At 47.1% G+C, this 14,166-nt stretch overlaps 1 protein-coding gene across 1 annotated transcript; it reads left to right on the top strand.

Moving 5' to 3' along the window:
• Positions 1–3,923: 3,923 nt before the first annotated feature.
• LOC134969968 (uncharacterized) lies at positions 3,924–5,322 on the top strand. Its single transcript, XM_063946107.1, has 2 exons — positions 3,924–4,331; positions 4,411–5,322. The coding sequence occupies exons 1-2, from the start codon at positions 3,924–3,926 to the stop codon at positions 4,987–4,989; spliced, it is 987 nt and encodes a 328-aa protein (XP_063802177.1). The 3' UTR covers positions 4,990–5,322.
• Positions 5,323–14,166: the final 8,844 nt, after the last annotated feature.

Below are 14,166 nucleotides of genomic sequence, written 5' to 3'. Positions count from 1 at the left end.
CAGATGCATCAGCGGATAAAATTGTCCACAAGGACAAGAGTGTCTCTGCTATGGTGGTTGCAGAGTGCTCATCTGTTAGAGGGCCGCAGATTCGGCATACAGAACTGGGTCCTAGTGACCACGGATGCCAGCCTGAGAGGCTGGGGAGCGGTCACACAGGGAAGAAACTTCCAGGGCGTGTGGTCAAGCCTGGAGACGTCTCTTCACATAAATATACTGGAGCTAAGAGCAATCTACAATGCTCTAAGCCTGGCAAAACCTCTGCTTCAGGGTCAGCCGGTGTTGATTCAGTCGGACAACATCACGGCAGTCGCCCACGTAAACATCCCGGGAGTGGACAACTGGGAAGCAGACTTCCTCAGCAGGCACGATCTGCACCCGGGAGAGTGGGGACTTCATCCAGAAGTCTTCCACATGATTGTGGTCCATTGGGAAAGACCAATGGTGGACATGATGGCGTCCCGCCTCAACAAAAAACTGGACAGGTATTGCGCCAGGTCAAGAGACCCTCAGGCAATAGCTGTTGACGATCTGGTAACACCATGGGTGTACCAGTCAGTGTATGTGTTTCCTCCTCTGCCTCTCATACCAAAAGTACTGAGAATTATACGGCAAAGGGGAGTAAGAACGATACTCGTGGCTCCGGATTGGCCAAGAAGAACTTGGTACCCGGAACTTCAGGAGATGCTCACGGAAGATCCATGGCCTCTACCTCTAAGACGGGACCTGCTTCAGCAGGGACCGTGTCTATTCCAAGACTTACCGCGGCTGCGTTTGACGGCATGGCGGTTGAACGCCGAATCCTAAGGGAAAAAGGCATTCCGGAAGAGGTCATCCCTACCCTGGTAAAAGCCAGGAAGGAGGTGACTGCACAACATTATCACCGCATTTGGAGAAAATATGTTGCGTGGTGTGAGGCCAGGAAGGCCCCGACGGAGGAATTTCAACTGGGTCGATTCCTACATTTCCTGCAAACAGGATTGTCTATGGGCCTCAAATTAGGGTCCATTAAGGTTCAAATTTCGGCCCTGTTGATTTTCTTCCAGAAAGAATTGGCTTCAGTTCCTGAAGTCCAGACTTTTGTAAAAGGAGTACTACATATACAGCCCCCTGGTTGTGCCCCCAGTGGCACCATGGGATCTTAATGTAGTTTTGGATTTTCTCAAATCCCATTGGTTTGAGCCACTCAAATCGGTGGATTTGAAATATCTTACATGGAAAGTAACCATGCTACTGGCCCTGGCTTCAGCCAGGAGAGTGTCAGTATTGGCGGCTTTATCGTATAAAAGCCCATATCTGATTTTCCATTCGGACAGGGCAGAACTGCGGACGCGTCCTCACTTTCTGCCTAAGGTGGTTTCAGCGTTTCACCTGAACCAGCCTATTGTGGTGCCTGCGGCTACTAGCGATTTGGAGGATTCCAAGTTGCTGGACGTTGTCAGAGCATTGAAAATATATATTTCAAGGACGGCTGGAGTCAGAAAATCTGACTCGCTGTTTATACTGTATGCACCCAACAAGCTGGGTGCTCCTGCTTCTAAGCAGACGATTGCTCGTTGGATTTGTAGCACAATTCAACTTGCACATTCTGTGGCAGGCCTGCCACAGCCTAAATCTGTCAAGGCCCATTCCACAAGGAAGGTGGGCTCATCTTGGGCGGCTGCCCGAGGGGTCTCGGCATTACAACTCTGCCGAGCAGCTACGTGGTCAGGGGAGAACACGTTTGTAAAATTCTACAAATTTGATACCCTGGCTAAGGAGGACCTGGAGTTCTCTCATTCGGTGCTGCAGAGTCATCCGCACTCTCCCGCCCGTTTGGGAGCTTTGGTATAATCCCCATGGTCCTGACGGAGTCCCCAGCATCCACTAGGACGTCAGAGAAAATAAGATTTTACTTACCGATAAATCTATTTCTCGTAGTCCGTAGTGGATGCTGGGCGCCCATCCCAAGTGCGGATTGTCTGCAATACTTGTACATAGTTATTGTTACAAAAAAATCGGGTTGTTATTGTTGTGAGCCGTCTGTTCAGAGGCTCCTACGTTTGTCATACTGTTAACTGGGTTCAGATCACAAGTTGTACGGTGTGATTGGTGTGGCTGGTATGAGTCTTACCCGGGATTCAAAATCCTTCCTTATTGTGTACGCTCGTCCGGGCACAGTATCCTAACTGAGGCTTGGAGGAGGGTCATAGGGGGAGGAGCCAGTACACACCACCTAGTGGTCAAACTTTTAAATTTTGTGCCCTGTCTCCTGCGGAGCCGCTATTCCCCATGGTCCTGACGGAGTCCCAGCATCCACTACGGACTACGAGAAATAGATTTATCGGTAAGTAAAATCTTATTTTTTGTTGTTGTAGAACTACAGGTACCAGCGACCCCGTTATTTCCCTGCATGCTGGTACATGAGGTTCTCCAAGTACCAGCAAGCGGGGGAGGCTTGCTGGGCCAAGTAGTTCCACAACAAAAGACAATATTCTCTTCTTTACACACATGACTATCAGCCTCCCATCCACCGCCCACGGATGGGGGGGGACAGCCTCGGGCTTCACCCCTGGTCCTTGGGTGCCTGGAGGGGGGGTGACCCCTTGATTTAAGGGGTCCCCACTCCTCCAGGGAACCCCGGCCAGGGGTGACTAGTTGGGGGGGTAATGCCACGGCCGCAGGGACCTCCATAAATGTGTCCCCCGGCTGTGGCATTATGTCCCTGGCTAGTGGAGCCCGGTGCTGGTTTTAAAAATACGGGGGACCCCTACATCTTTTGTCCCCCATATTTTTGGAACCAGGACCGGACTAAGAGCCCCGTGCTGGTTGTCGAAATACGGGGAACCTCTGTCCAATTTTTTCCCAGTATTTAAACAACCAGGACTGGCTCAAAGAGCCCGAGGCTGGTTATACTTAGGAGGGGGGACCCCACGCATTTTTTTTTTACTTTTTTAACACATTCAGACCCTTCTCCATTAAGTTAATGGAAGCCCTGGACAACAACATTGCATTCATTTCCTCCTCCCACTCCCTTCCCAATCAGTAATTATTATTTTTTCTATAAAAATGTACAATATATTACTAGTATGATGAGCAGGCAGGCCTGGAGATGCAAATTAGTGGCGGAGGGCTGGGTGAGTTGATAGTGGGCGCACATCGGCTCATAGGCAGTAGTGGGCATTGGCTCGGTAGCGGTAGGGGTTATCGGCAGGATTCGGTGAACATTATGGCTGTAGTGCCTCACTAGCCACTGACCTCACCGCACGCCACTGGTAAAAAGTGGACTCTTGCCTGCCGTGATGTATAAAATGGGGACAATTGCCTGCAGTAATGTATAAAATGGGCATTCTGCCCTGATGTATAAAATGGGGACACGTGCCTGCCATAATGTGTAAAAAGGGGGACACTTGCCTGCAGTAATGTATAAAATGTGGACTCTTGCCTGCCATAATGTGTAAAATGCGGACTCTTGCCTGCCATAATGTGGGGATTTAATGTATCAAGGGCATTGCGGAGTGTGGCATAATATGGTGCAGGGGGCATTACTGTGTGGGGCTTAAGATGGTTGAATTTTTATTTCCCTATGGTGGGCGTGATCTGTTGGTACACGGTCAAATACTGGGGTTTGAGGTAGTCTTTTCAGATGAGGCACGCCCATTAAAATGAGGCCAGCACATTTAAATAATGAGGACACGCCCCCTTGCCGGGGGGGATGCTGGCGACACACTAAGAGATGCATTTTTGGGGTAGATAGATATATATAGAGATAGATATATATAGAGATAGATAGATATAGATATATATATATATATATATATATATATATATAGATATATATATATGTATATATATATATATATATATAAATAGTATTTTTAGGCTTTTTGTATGTGACGGTTGTATTTTGTCGGCTAATTGTGTTATTTTATTTTCAACCAGCAATGTCATCTGAGGAGTACCGCCAATTCTGGTCAGGATTCATTGATCTGTACCATCAGAACGAGTGCCTGTGGCATGTCAGAAGCCCGGACTATGCCAACAGAATCAAGCGGAATCGGGCATATCAGCAGCTTATTGAGTACAGTAGAGGCAAAAACTCTGATGTTGATGTGAATTGGGTGAAGAAAAAAATTTCAAATTTCCGAACAGTGTTCGTGAAGGAACGCAAGAAGGTGCAAGATTCACAGCGATCCGGAGCCGGGACTGATGAGGTTTATAAACCGACGCTCTGGTACTATGACCAAATTCAGTTCATTACAGAGCAAGAGGCGCGGGTAAGGTCACGGGACGCTCTAGATCCAGAGTCTCCAGTTCTTGTCGAAGAGGAGGCCCAGGAGAGTCTGGATCTGGTAAGTACACACACATTTGTTTCATATGCCACCCACCAATTTTGACATATACCTAATTTTTGTTTTTCTTATATTGCAGGATGCTACCCTGGAGCTGGAGGTGGAGCCTACCACAGGCCAAGGGGCAGAAGTGGAGGAGCCGGTAGCGGAGCCGGTGGCACCCCCACAGGCGCGCCCAGGAAGACCGAGGCGCACGGCAAGGAGGACCACTTCTGCACCCTATAGCACCCCCTCTGGCTCCCAGCAGTTTTTTCAACGCGCTGAGGAGGTTTTGCATAGGCCCCCGGATGCCGAACAACAATTTGGCAATTTTATTGCATCGGAAATGCGCCTGATGACGGATGAACAAAAATTCATCCTCCAACGGTTAGTCAACGAGGCTGTCTCACGCGGCAGGCGCCAAACACTGGTGTCGGCGTGTGAGATAGTGCCAACTGACCCTTGGTATCACCCAAATTTGGCCCGTCCCCCCTTCCCAAACAACCCCCCCATGGAGCATGCGCCGGTAAACCCCCCTCAGCAACCGTATTTTTTTCCGTCGGGAGCCACACAGCCCAGCCCCTCCCCCCAATCTAGCACCTCGTCCAGTGGAATGTACTCTGACATGCAGAGTACACAGTCCTCTGTGCTGGGCGACCCACGCTTTTTTCTTTTATAATTAGTTTTTTGGACCCGGTTTTTTAGTTTTGTTTGAAAAATCTGCTGGTGACCTTATCCTACGCTCTTGCTCAAAGTGAACTGTATTGAGGTCATTAGTACTGCAGCGTCGGTTTTGTGACCTTACTGTCCTGGACTACGGATCGTTGTGAAGACTGCACTTCTTGTGTTCCTTCAAGACTGTTTGGAAATTTGATGATGTTCTTCAACCAAGGCAAAATTGCACTGTTTACCTCTACTGTACTCGGATATGCCCGTTTCCTGTTCTGTTGGCATAGTCCCTGTCCAAAGGCACTCGTTCTCATGGTACAGCTTATGAATCCTGGCCAGAGTTGGCATTTAATATTTTTATAAAGTTTTGGAAAAAACAAACTGTGTGGTGTATTTTTTAAAAAATGTAAAGGGGCTTATATTGTGTTATCGGCAGGTAGTAAAAACGCCCTACAGCATTTTTAGGTGGGGGGGGTGGTGGGTTTTTTTTTTGGGGGGGGGGGGGGGGGTGGATGGGAGTTGAGTGTTGCTGAGGTGGGGGGGGGGGGGAATACTGCCGAAAACCACATATTTTTTATGTTTTTTTGGGGTCATGTTTTATTAGAGGCTAATTCAGACCTGATCGTAGCCCTGCATAATTTTGCAGGTCTACGATCAGGCACACTGACATGCAGGGGGACGCCCAGCACAGGGCTAGTCTGCCCCGCATGTCAGGCCCATATAAGTGCAAAAGCATCATACAGCTGCAATGCTTTTGCACTTCAGTAGTAACTCCCAGCCAGCACAACTTTTGCGTGCTAGGCGGGAGCTACTCGTCGTTGGCCGGGTCACAGCGGCTCCGTGTGACGCCACGCTGCTGCGGCCTGCCCCCCCGCACAGTCTGGCCACGCCTGCGTTGGCCGGACCGCGCCCACAAAAAGGCAGCTAAACGCCGCCGTGCCGCCCCCTACCGCCTCAGCCTGTCAATCAGGCAGAGGTGATCTCAAGGCCACGACAGCTGTCGGCCATTCTGCGTACTTCTGACCTGATCGCTGAGATGAACTGCAGCAAGCAATCAGGTCAGAATGACCCCCTTACTCAGAAGCATACACAGACCAGTAAGATCCGTGCATGCTTCTGTGTAAAAATGTTAAGTGTTAAAAATAAAAAAAAAATTATGTGCAGGTCCCCCCAAAAAACATAACCAGCCTCGGGCTCTTTGAGCTGGTCCTGGTTTCAAAAATATGAGGGAAAAATGGAGTAGGGGTCCCCCATATTTAAGCAACCAGCAGCGGGCTCTTGGTCCGGTCCTGGTTCCAAAAATACGGGGGACAAAAAGAGTAGGGGTCCCCCATATTTTTGAAACCAGCACCGGGCTCCACTAGCCAGGGAGGTGATGCCGCAGCCGGGGGACACTTTTATACAGGTCCCTGCAGCCGCAGCATCACACACCCCAACTAGTCACCCCTGGCCGGGGTTCCCTGGGGGGTTGGGGACCTATTAAATAAAGGGCCCCCCCACCTCCAGGCACCCAAGGGCCAGAGGTGAAGCCCGAGGCTGTCCCCAGCACCCCTGGGCGGTGGGTGCCAGGCTGATAGTCAAAATTGTGTCAAAAAAGAATATTGTCTTTTGCTGTGGAACTACAAGTCCCAGCAAGCCTCCCCACATGCTGGTACTTGGAGAACCACAAGTACCAGCATGCAGAGAATTAAAAGGCCTGCTGTTACCTATAGTTCCACAACAAAAGAAATACCCCAAGAAAGACAAAACACACACACACCGTGAAGGTAAAAGTTTATTGACACACACACACCAACACACTCGCACATATTTACCTAGTGTCCCACGCAGCCCCTCGGTCCTCTTGTCCATGTAGAATCCATAGGTTAACTGGAAAAAAATGTAAACAAAAATCAGCCACAGAGCAGAAATGCACTGTTTTAAAAATGGCTGACAGTCGAAAAAGACACTCCCCCCAACCCTGTAATGCCATCCCACTATTACAGTGGTTCTCAAACTCGGTCCTCAGGACCCCACATGGTTCACGTTTTCCATGTTACCCAGCAGCTGCACTGTGTATCACCAACTGTCACATTTTAAAAATCTACAGGTGACCTGCAAAACATGTACCGTGTGGGGTCCTGAGGACTAAGTTTGAGAACCTGTGCACTATTATAATGAGATAGTCAAAATCTCACATAAGCCGAAATCTCACATAAGCCAAAATCTCACATAAGCCAAAATCTTAAGCACACAAACACAGATCTCAAGAAAAGTTAGTCAAAATCTGTCCTATCTGGCCTCCGGGGAGTTCAAGGGAAATCTCAAGAAAAAATAGGACATAGCAAGGATCTCACCGTGTGTACACACCTTTAGGCTGATCGGTTTCCGTTTGGATGGTCGACCATGTTAAGGTCGACAGTCATTAGGTCGACCATTATTGGTCGACATTAACATGGACACATGGTCGACACATGAAAAGGTTGACATGGCTTTTAAAAAAAAAAAAAGATTTTTAACTTTTTCATACTTTACCATCCACGTGGACTACGATTGGGAACGGTAACCTGTGCCGAGCGCAGCGGAGCGAGGCACCTTGCCCGTATGCAAGGGGACGTGGTACACTAATTAGGGTTCCTGGTCATGTTATGGAAAAAATGACACAAAAACAGTTAAAAATTCCATGTCAACCATTTCATGTGTCGACCTGTCGTGCATCGACCATTTTCATGTGTCGACCTGTCACGCATCGACCATTTTCACGTGTCGACTATTAGTCCATGTCGACCGTGTCTATGTCAACCAATAGTGGTCAACCTAATGTCGACCTGAACATGGTTGACCATTCATACCGGAACCGGCTGATCAACATATTTGCTGTATAATGATCCTGGAAATCAGGAGGGATTGTTGCTATAGTGGTGCGTTAGTTGTTTTTTTTTTTAAATGCCTGACTGAATTTATATCTATTAGTGCCAAGCATGTACGTTTTATGTGTGTGGAAAGAGGAGGCCTGAAATGATTTATCTATGTTTGTATTATTTACATAGTGCATAAAAAGTATTAACTACTTTTGCCATTTTGACATGTCATTTTTATAAATTATATAATTAAGATGCATTTATTCACAAATTGTCACCTCTGATGAGCTGTTCTGTAATATGAAAGACAGGAATAATAACGCTTTGTACATCCGGCCACTGCTATTGCTCTTTGCACTATTCTTTTTTCATGAACTTCTGAAATAGGGAGCATTGATCAATCGATTTACACAATTTCCAGATTCTCAATGTAACGGAGGATTGTGCTTTTGGCTGGGCCACTCCTGAACGTTAATGTTTATTTCTGACTGTCTAATGTATGTAGCTTTCCCTGTATGTTTTGGGGTTTAGCAGGGCTGAAACTAGGATTTTCGTCACCCGGGCCAATGCAGTTATTTGGTGTAAACCCCCCCCCCCCAAAAAAAAAAAAAAAAAATAACAACAACCCACAAATAATAAAACAAACCATGTCAGACTAAAATAATCAAATTATCAAAAAAAATTTAAAGAAGGGAATACTACTGGACAATATTCCCCTATGTGCCTATATGCGTCACATGCCCCCCGGCAGCGTGTTCCACTACATGCCCCCGTGTGTCCCCATACATTGCACTATATCACTGCACTATGGGGGTAATTCAGACCTGATCGCTAGGGTGCGTTTTTTGCATCCCTGCGATCAGGTAGTCGCTGCCTACAGGGGGAGGGGGAATTCGCTGTGTAAGTGTGCGTTCGGATGTGCTGGAGAGCTGCACAAACTAATTTTGTGCAGTCTCTGCGCAGCCCAGGACTCACTCTTCCAGTGCGATGAACGGGGCCGGAGCTGATGTCAGAAACCCTCCCTCCAAACGCCTGGTACCTCCAGCGTTTTTTCGGACACTCCTTAAAAATGGTCAGTTGCCCCCCACAAACAATCTTCTTGCGATCGCCGGTGCGTTCGGATTTTTCACACCACCCATCGCTGTCCGGCGCTTCCCGTTGCTGTGGTCCGTCGTGCCTGCGCATTGCGGTGCATACGCATGCGCAGCTCAGACCTGATCGCCCGCTCTGTGGTAACCTACAGCATCGATCAGGCCTGAATTAGCCCCTATATCATAACACTTCATCACTGCACTACATCACTACACTACATCCCCCTATACTCTGCACTACCTGCCCCTATATACTGCAATACATTACTACACTACATACCCTATATGGTACACTACATCACTACACTATATCCCCCTATACTCTGCACTACCTGCCCCTATATACTGCAATACATTACTACACTACATACCCTATATGGTACACTACATCACTACACTACATCCCCCCTATACTCTGCACTACCTGCCCCTATATACTGCAATACATTAATACACTACATACCCTATATGGTACACTACATCACTACACTACATCCCCCTATACTCTGCACTACCTGCCCCTATATACTGCAATACATTACTACACTACATACCCTATATGGTACACTACATCACTACACTATATCCCCCTATAAGCTACACCAAATCCCCCCATTTGGGAGGCAAAGCGGAGGTTGATACTGCTAACTGGGACCACAGTGCCGATAATAAAGTCTGTCTTTAAACTCACCACAAAGCTGCTGTAGTGATACTCGGTGAGAGATGGAGGCTGTCCAGGCTCTTTGTTTACACTGACAAGTGGATAGCTAGCAAAGTGAGCCTTTGATTTCTGTAACATCAGTGACTGCACCTGTTAACAAGCATAAGCCTAGGGCAGTGTGTCCTCTCAATGTGGTGCAGCCTGCAGCTTGTTATTGGTTGGTGCTGGGCAGGCAGCCGGGATCATAGCCTGCTGAATAACACAGCACCAACAGCTCGCTTCTATAGCTTGCATGGTGCACCGCACGCTAGTCGCAGCGCTGCATGGCAAAGAAGAGAGTTTAAGACAGATCCCAGGTACTGGAGATCGCCTGATAAGCGCCGGAGCAAGCTGTGGGCAGACAGGTGGGTCAGAGACACTGCCCCTGAAGCCGTCTGCTGACTCACTGGAGCAGCACAGCACTGACGGGAAAAAAAACAAGAACAAAACAACCGTGCTCTCCTGTAACTCCTCGGTGCCCCCTAAAATCCTGCACATGCCCCACTTAGCCCCCCCTAGTTACGGCCCTGGTTTTAGTCCTGCAGGAATATACATTTCCTAAGTCTATTGCAGGTTTTCTTCTAAGAGTGATATAAATTGCCATAAGCTTCCGTACCGAGAGTGAACGAGGAAAATTCAAGTCTCTGTGAATACGTGCAGCTATATTCCGCTTTACTTTCATTGATGTTTGTTGATAACTTTTTCTTTTATTTCAGTTGAATGTTCTTTGATAATGGAGTTTTTCAGTGGAAATTCTTATAGGTCTGTTCCTACATAACAGTTCCTAAAGACAGTGGGGCTAATTCAGACCTGATCACTAGCAAGCAATTTTTGCACTGCTGCATTCAGATAGTCACCGCCTACAGTGTATTTTAGCTGTGCAAGTGTGCGATCACATGTGTTGCTGAGCTGTACAAACAGATTATGTGCAGTCTCTGCGCAGCCCAGGACTTACTCAGCCGCTGCGATCACATCAGCCTGTCCGGGAAAGGATTTGACGTCAGGAACCCTCCCTGCAAACGCATGGACACGCCAGCGTTTTTAAAGACACTCCATGAAAACGGTCAGTTGCCACCCACAAACGCCTTCTTCCTGTCAATCTCCTTGAGATCGCCCATGCGAACGGATACGCCGCACAAACCCATCGCTGAGCGGCAATCCACTTTCTACCCATGCAACACGCCTGCGCATTGCGGTGCCTCTGACAGCAGCAGCGGAGGGAAGTTTCTCTTCCCTACCACTGCTAACACTCTCTTTCTGATTTGTCGCATCCTGTGTGACCAGGTCAGATAAAGCACTTGCTGGTGTGGTCGCATCTGATGCCACCATGCCAGGCAAGTGGTTAACCAAGATACATTGTGTTGTGTGGAGAGTCTTCTATTACCACTCGCACAAGTTAAGTGGTATCATTGTTTTGTAAATATACTCCTTAGATGGTCACAGACCTGACAAACATAATAACATTAGCACTGACACCCAGCAACTAAGGATCCTTCAGTCTCAACCCGCACATGTCAGGATGTTGGGGTTTCCACAGCTCAGCATATGCTAATATATGGTCATCTATCACATGGAGACCAATGACCTGATTTTCTTGCCTTAATATGTCTGTGATCTGTACTCCATTGTGATGTCATTGTGATGTCACTGGCCTGTGGCTCCTGTAGCTCTTTCACCTCCAGGCAGTTTATTGCCATAACAGCAGTGAGAGGCAACATCTACTGCGGTGGAGCCTCTTGGTGCTCCCTAAATTGGGTAAGTAATTGGCTGGATAACAGGGAACAGCAAGTTGTTGTTAATGGGGTGTTCTCCAACTGGGCCACTGTATTCAGTGGAATACCCAAGGGTCAGTACTCGGCCATTACTGTTCAATATATTTATTAATGACCTAGGAATAGGTCTGGAAAGCACAGTGTCAATTTTTGCAGATGATACTAAACTATGTAGGGTAATTTACTCAGACAAGGATTCAGAGTCCCTATAGAACGACTTATGTAAACTGGAAGTTTGGGCAGCTAAATGGAGAATGAGGTGTAATATAGAAAAATGTAAAGTCATGCACTTTGGGACTAAAAATAATCATGCCACCTACAAATGAAATGGGGAGAATGTAGGGGAAAACGGTAATAGAAAAAGATTTGGGAGTGCTCACTGGTAACAGACTTAACAACCGTACCCAATGTCAAACTGCAGCAACGAAGGCAAATATGGTTTTAGCATGCATAAAACGGGGAATAGAGACAAGGGATGAAAGTGTAATCCCACCATAATATAAATCATTGGTACGGCCAGTGCCAGATTAAGGTCCACATGGGCCTGGTCAGAAATGTATTGAGGGCCTATTGTGTGCTGCTTCGGGGGGGGGGGTGACTAGTGATTTGGGGGCGTGGCCAATGATGTGTGAGTGGGGTCTGCACAGGGGTGTGTGGCCTATGCCGTTGGGTCTGACTATCTCCGTGGAGGGCATAACCAAAGCCTACCATCAACCACTTTATAGTGCAGCTATAACAATTTTTTTTTTTTTTTTAAGTGTACTAAATATCCTAATGCAGGAGATTTCACAGAGAACTCAGGCAGAAAGCTAATTCTGTGCAGGGTAAATACTGGCTGCTTTATTTTTGCACTGCAATTTAGATTTCAGTTTGAACACACCCCACCCAAATCTAACTCTCTCTGAACTTGTTACATCTTCCCCACCTGCACTGCACATGGGCCCTCATTCCGAGTTGTTCGCTTTTTATTTTTCTTCGCATCGGTGTGATAAGTCGCAAACTGCGCATGCGCAATGTTCGCAATGCGCATGCGCCAAGTAAATTAGCACAAAAGTTTGGTATTTTACTCACGGCTTAAAGATTTTTAATCGTTCTGGTGATCGGAGTGTGATTGACAGGAAGTGGGTGTTTCTGGGCGGAAACTGCCCGTTTTATGGGTGTGTGCGAAAAAACGCTGCCGTTTCTGGGGAAAAACGCGGGAGTGGCTGGAGAAACGGGGGAGTGTCTGGACGAACGCTGGGTGTGTTTGTGACGTCAAACCAGGAACGAAAAGGACTGAACTGATCGCAGTGGCAGAGTAAGTCTCGAGCTACTCGGAAACTGCAAAGAAATTTCTAATTGCTATTCTATTCGCAATTCTGCGAATCTTTCGTTCGCAATTCTGCAAAGCTAAGATTCACTCCCAGTAGGCGGCGGCTTAGCGTGTGCAAAGCTGCTAAAAGCAGCTAACGAGCGAACAACTCGGAATGAGGGCCATGGTTTTGCCCATTAGAGAAAAATTTTGCTGTTGCGATCAGGTTTGAATTAGGCCCTATGTTAGTTTACACCATGATCAGCTGGTATAAACTGCATTAAGCCTATGGAGGCTTACTCGCAGGAGAGAGATCTTCTAATCCCTCTCCAGCAGTGTCAGTCTGGCTTTGATTCTGGAAACACTGTGCCCCCAACCACCACCAAACTGACACTGTAGACCTCAATACAGCCAGCTATTTTCATAATTAATACATTTATTAACTGAAAAAGTTTATAATTAAATAACTTATTCCACAGCAGACAAAAAAAGAAATTCCAAGAAGTCAAGACACAGCGGCCCCCACAGGAAACAACACACTCATTGTCTTCAATATTTGAGGATCCCTTATATGTGCGCAAAAATGCCAACGTTCATATATCTAAAACCAAAATGGCCGTTACTGCACCCACTAGAAACATAAAGATAGACAACGATATGGTCAAAAGGTACAGTTGTCTGCGCTTAGTGGATAAAGCGAAATACACAGATTTAAGAAACAAGATAAATACTATACATTCCTTACTTAGAGGTGGTCAAATTCTTGGATTTCCTGGATCTCCTTGTATGAAAATTCACTTTGTTGCAGTTTTCATATAACAAAAGAGCACAGGATACAAACAGAAGTGAATTTTCTTAATTGAATTCCCCAAACTGTCCGCCACGGGAAAACCACACACATTGGGGGATATTCAATTGTTTGAGAAGTCGGTTGGGTGTTTTTGTCCTGTCTATTAGATAGGTAGAAACAGACACCCAACTGACTTTACAAACAATTGAATACCACCCATTGTCTCCCAAAGGAAAAAACACAAACACACATTGGGGCCCATTTATCATAGTATATTTGCGGCTATACCACCCCAAAACACCCATTTTTCTGGGGTTAGCCACAAATATTAGGTAACACTTGAATGTAAGAAGGAGGGACCGCAGCAGGTATCTAGAAAAGCTTCTGCGATCCCTTCATTGCTGCCCGCAGCTGCTTCCACCATAGGTTTTTACGGAAGATGCAACGCTGCCCAACTTAACAATATCCGGAATGCAATGTATTCCTGATACTGCCCCCGCAGCTACCACCATATGAAGATGGCAGTAGCCTATGGGCCACACATTGCATAGCTGGCCAGGCAGAGAGTCCCCCCGGAAGTGTCTGCTGTGCAGTGCGGTCTGAGCTGACCACGCATGTGTGGAGCCCCCGGCAGCCGTCACAACACATCGCAGGGACTGGCTTCTTGACTGTTCTTCATTATACATTCTGGTGATAGGATTGC

The sequence above is a fragment of the Pseudophryne corroboree genome, chromosome 11 (assembly GCF_028390025.1).
Source record: "Pseudophryne corroboree isolate aPseCor3 chromosome 11, aPseCor3.hap2, whole genome shotgun sequence".
In the NCBI taxonomy this organism is placed as follows: domain Eukaryota; kingdom Metazoa; phylum Chordata; class Amphibia; order Anura; family Myobatrachidae; genus Pseudophryne; species Pseudophryne corroboree.
This window is presented reverse-complemented; position numbering and strand designations above follow the sequence as displayed.